General features: G+C 38.0%; 1 protein-coding gene across 1 annotated transcript in view; it reads left to right on the forward strand.

Annotated features, from left to right (window-relative positions):
• LOC107469886 (uncharacterized) overlaps positions 1 to 1679 on the forward strand; it is a gene marked incomplete at its 5' end in the record, with an annotated part of 3163 nt that continues 1484 nt past the window's right edge. The window contains 1 exon segment of the mRNA XM_016089273.3: positions 1 to 397. Coding sequence (XP_015944759.1) covers positions 1 to 397 — 397 coding nt within the window.

Here is a 1679-nt window from a genome sequence, read left to right on the forward strand (position 1 = left end):
CCCTACCCTCCAAAAAATGCCCCAGGAAGCAAACCCACCCGAAATTCTTCCTCGCCAATTCTTCCCCAACAACCACCGCCGCCGCCACAACCACTACAGCCGCCGCCACCGCTGTCCGCGCCACCAATTCCCTCAGGGCTAACGTGGCAGCGGAAGAAGTAGCAGTAATAGAAGAAGAAGCGTTGGACCGCGGTGACGACGAAGATAACGAGTTGATGAAGGGTTTCACGAAGAGCGAGGTTACCATGATTGACACGAGCTTCCCTGGTTGGAAGGTGGACAAGTTGGTGTTCAGGAAAAACAATATTTGGAAAGTGAGGGAGAGAAAGCACAAGTCAAAATTTTTTACTAAGAAGAAGAAGAAAACCTCTGATGTTAATGGAATTGGGAGCTCCAAGTAAGATATCGTATGTATGGCCTTTTGCTTCCATGTTTTCTTGGCTAAATGTGTTTATGGTAGCATCTGCACCGTTATTGCATGCTGGGAAATTCATGGTAGCTTTATATTTTATGTTGGTTTTGGCTGATTGATGCATTTCTTATGCATAAGTTGTAGTGTTGGGAGTTCAGACATCAGAGTGATGTTCTCTGTGTCTTTATTTAATTGCTTCTTATGATTTCAGTTTGCCATTAGGAGAAGGTTTTAACTTTTAGTTAACTACTTGGATTTGAGTGAAAAATAAGATTGCACCTTCGAGTTAAATATGGAGAAATCTTGTAGTTTCTCTTACTCGTTTGCTATGATTTCATGCGATCTTATAATTCTCTTAAGCTGGGTTTGCAATCTTTCTCATAAAAGTTTCCTCTATAAGCTGAGTTCTGTTTGTTGAATTGCGCCTTAAAAGGTTCATACTAAGCTAACGCCGTAGAAATGTAAGTGTTAACAGCTAAGACAGAATTGTAATATATCTAAATGCAGATTCCTGCATTGAATTCCTCTTGATATAACTATTTATAGTGTAATCTTTGTTGAATACCAATTTAAGTAGCATGTATCGCATCAATTGTGTTCTATTTTATGTGACCTTTGGATGCTGTTAGTGCTGAAATTGGTAATTGTGCTTGGTTTGGCAAATATTTATTACAGCTAATGGATACCAATCAAACTCGATCCTATCTTCTAAGAGCTTTCTGTGTACAAACATGTGATGTTAGATAAAAGGCTTACGAGTCTTGTATTTTGGGTCAGAGTGCTTGTTGTAGGGCCAGCATGTTGAGCATTTTGTACTTCTCCTGTTCCTTTGGTTAAGAGAACATGTAATATAAGTGAGGGGGCGAATCTAATTTAAATAAATAGAGAAAGTGCCACTACTGGTTTATGAAGTGATTATGGCCTCCTAATCACCTTTTTGTTCAAGGTTGGCATGGGAATATGCAATTACTTGCTTTTGTTGTCCTCTCTTTCAAATGAATGTGATGATAATTCCTTCAAATATGTTTCAACTGTGTTGGTTGAGAAGAGAGAACACAACCTGTTAGCCATAAGTAAAATGAGAACAAAGTGGGCGAAGAAAAGGAAGAAAGACCATAATGTTTAATTTTGTTGTTAGGAGACTCTGTTATGCATGTGCTTCTTACTTGCATTGAAGATAAAGCTTCTTAGCTGAGAAGTTTTTATTTTTATTTTTGTTTCTTTTAAATTTTGGCTGTTAATTATTAATTTTAGAGTAATGCTATTC

The sequence above is a fragment of the Arachis duranensis genome, chromosome 10, assembly GCF_000817695.3.
Source record: "Arachis duranensis cultivar V14167 chromosome 10, aradu.V14167.gnm2.J7QH, whole genome shotgun sequence".
In the NCBI taxonomy this organism is placed as follows: domain Eukaryota; kingdom Viridiplantae; phylum Streptophyta; class Magnoliopsida; order Fabales; family Fabaceae; genus Arachis; species Arachis duranensis.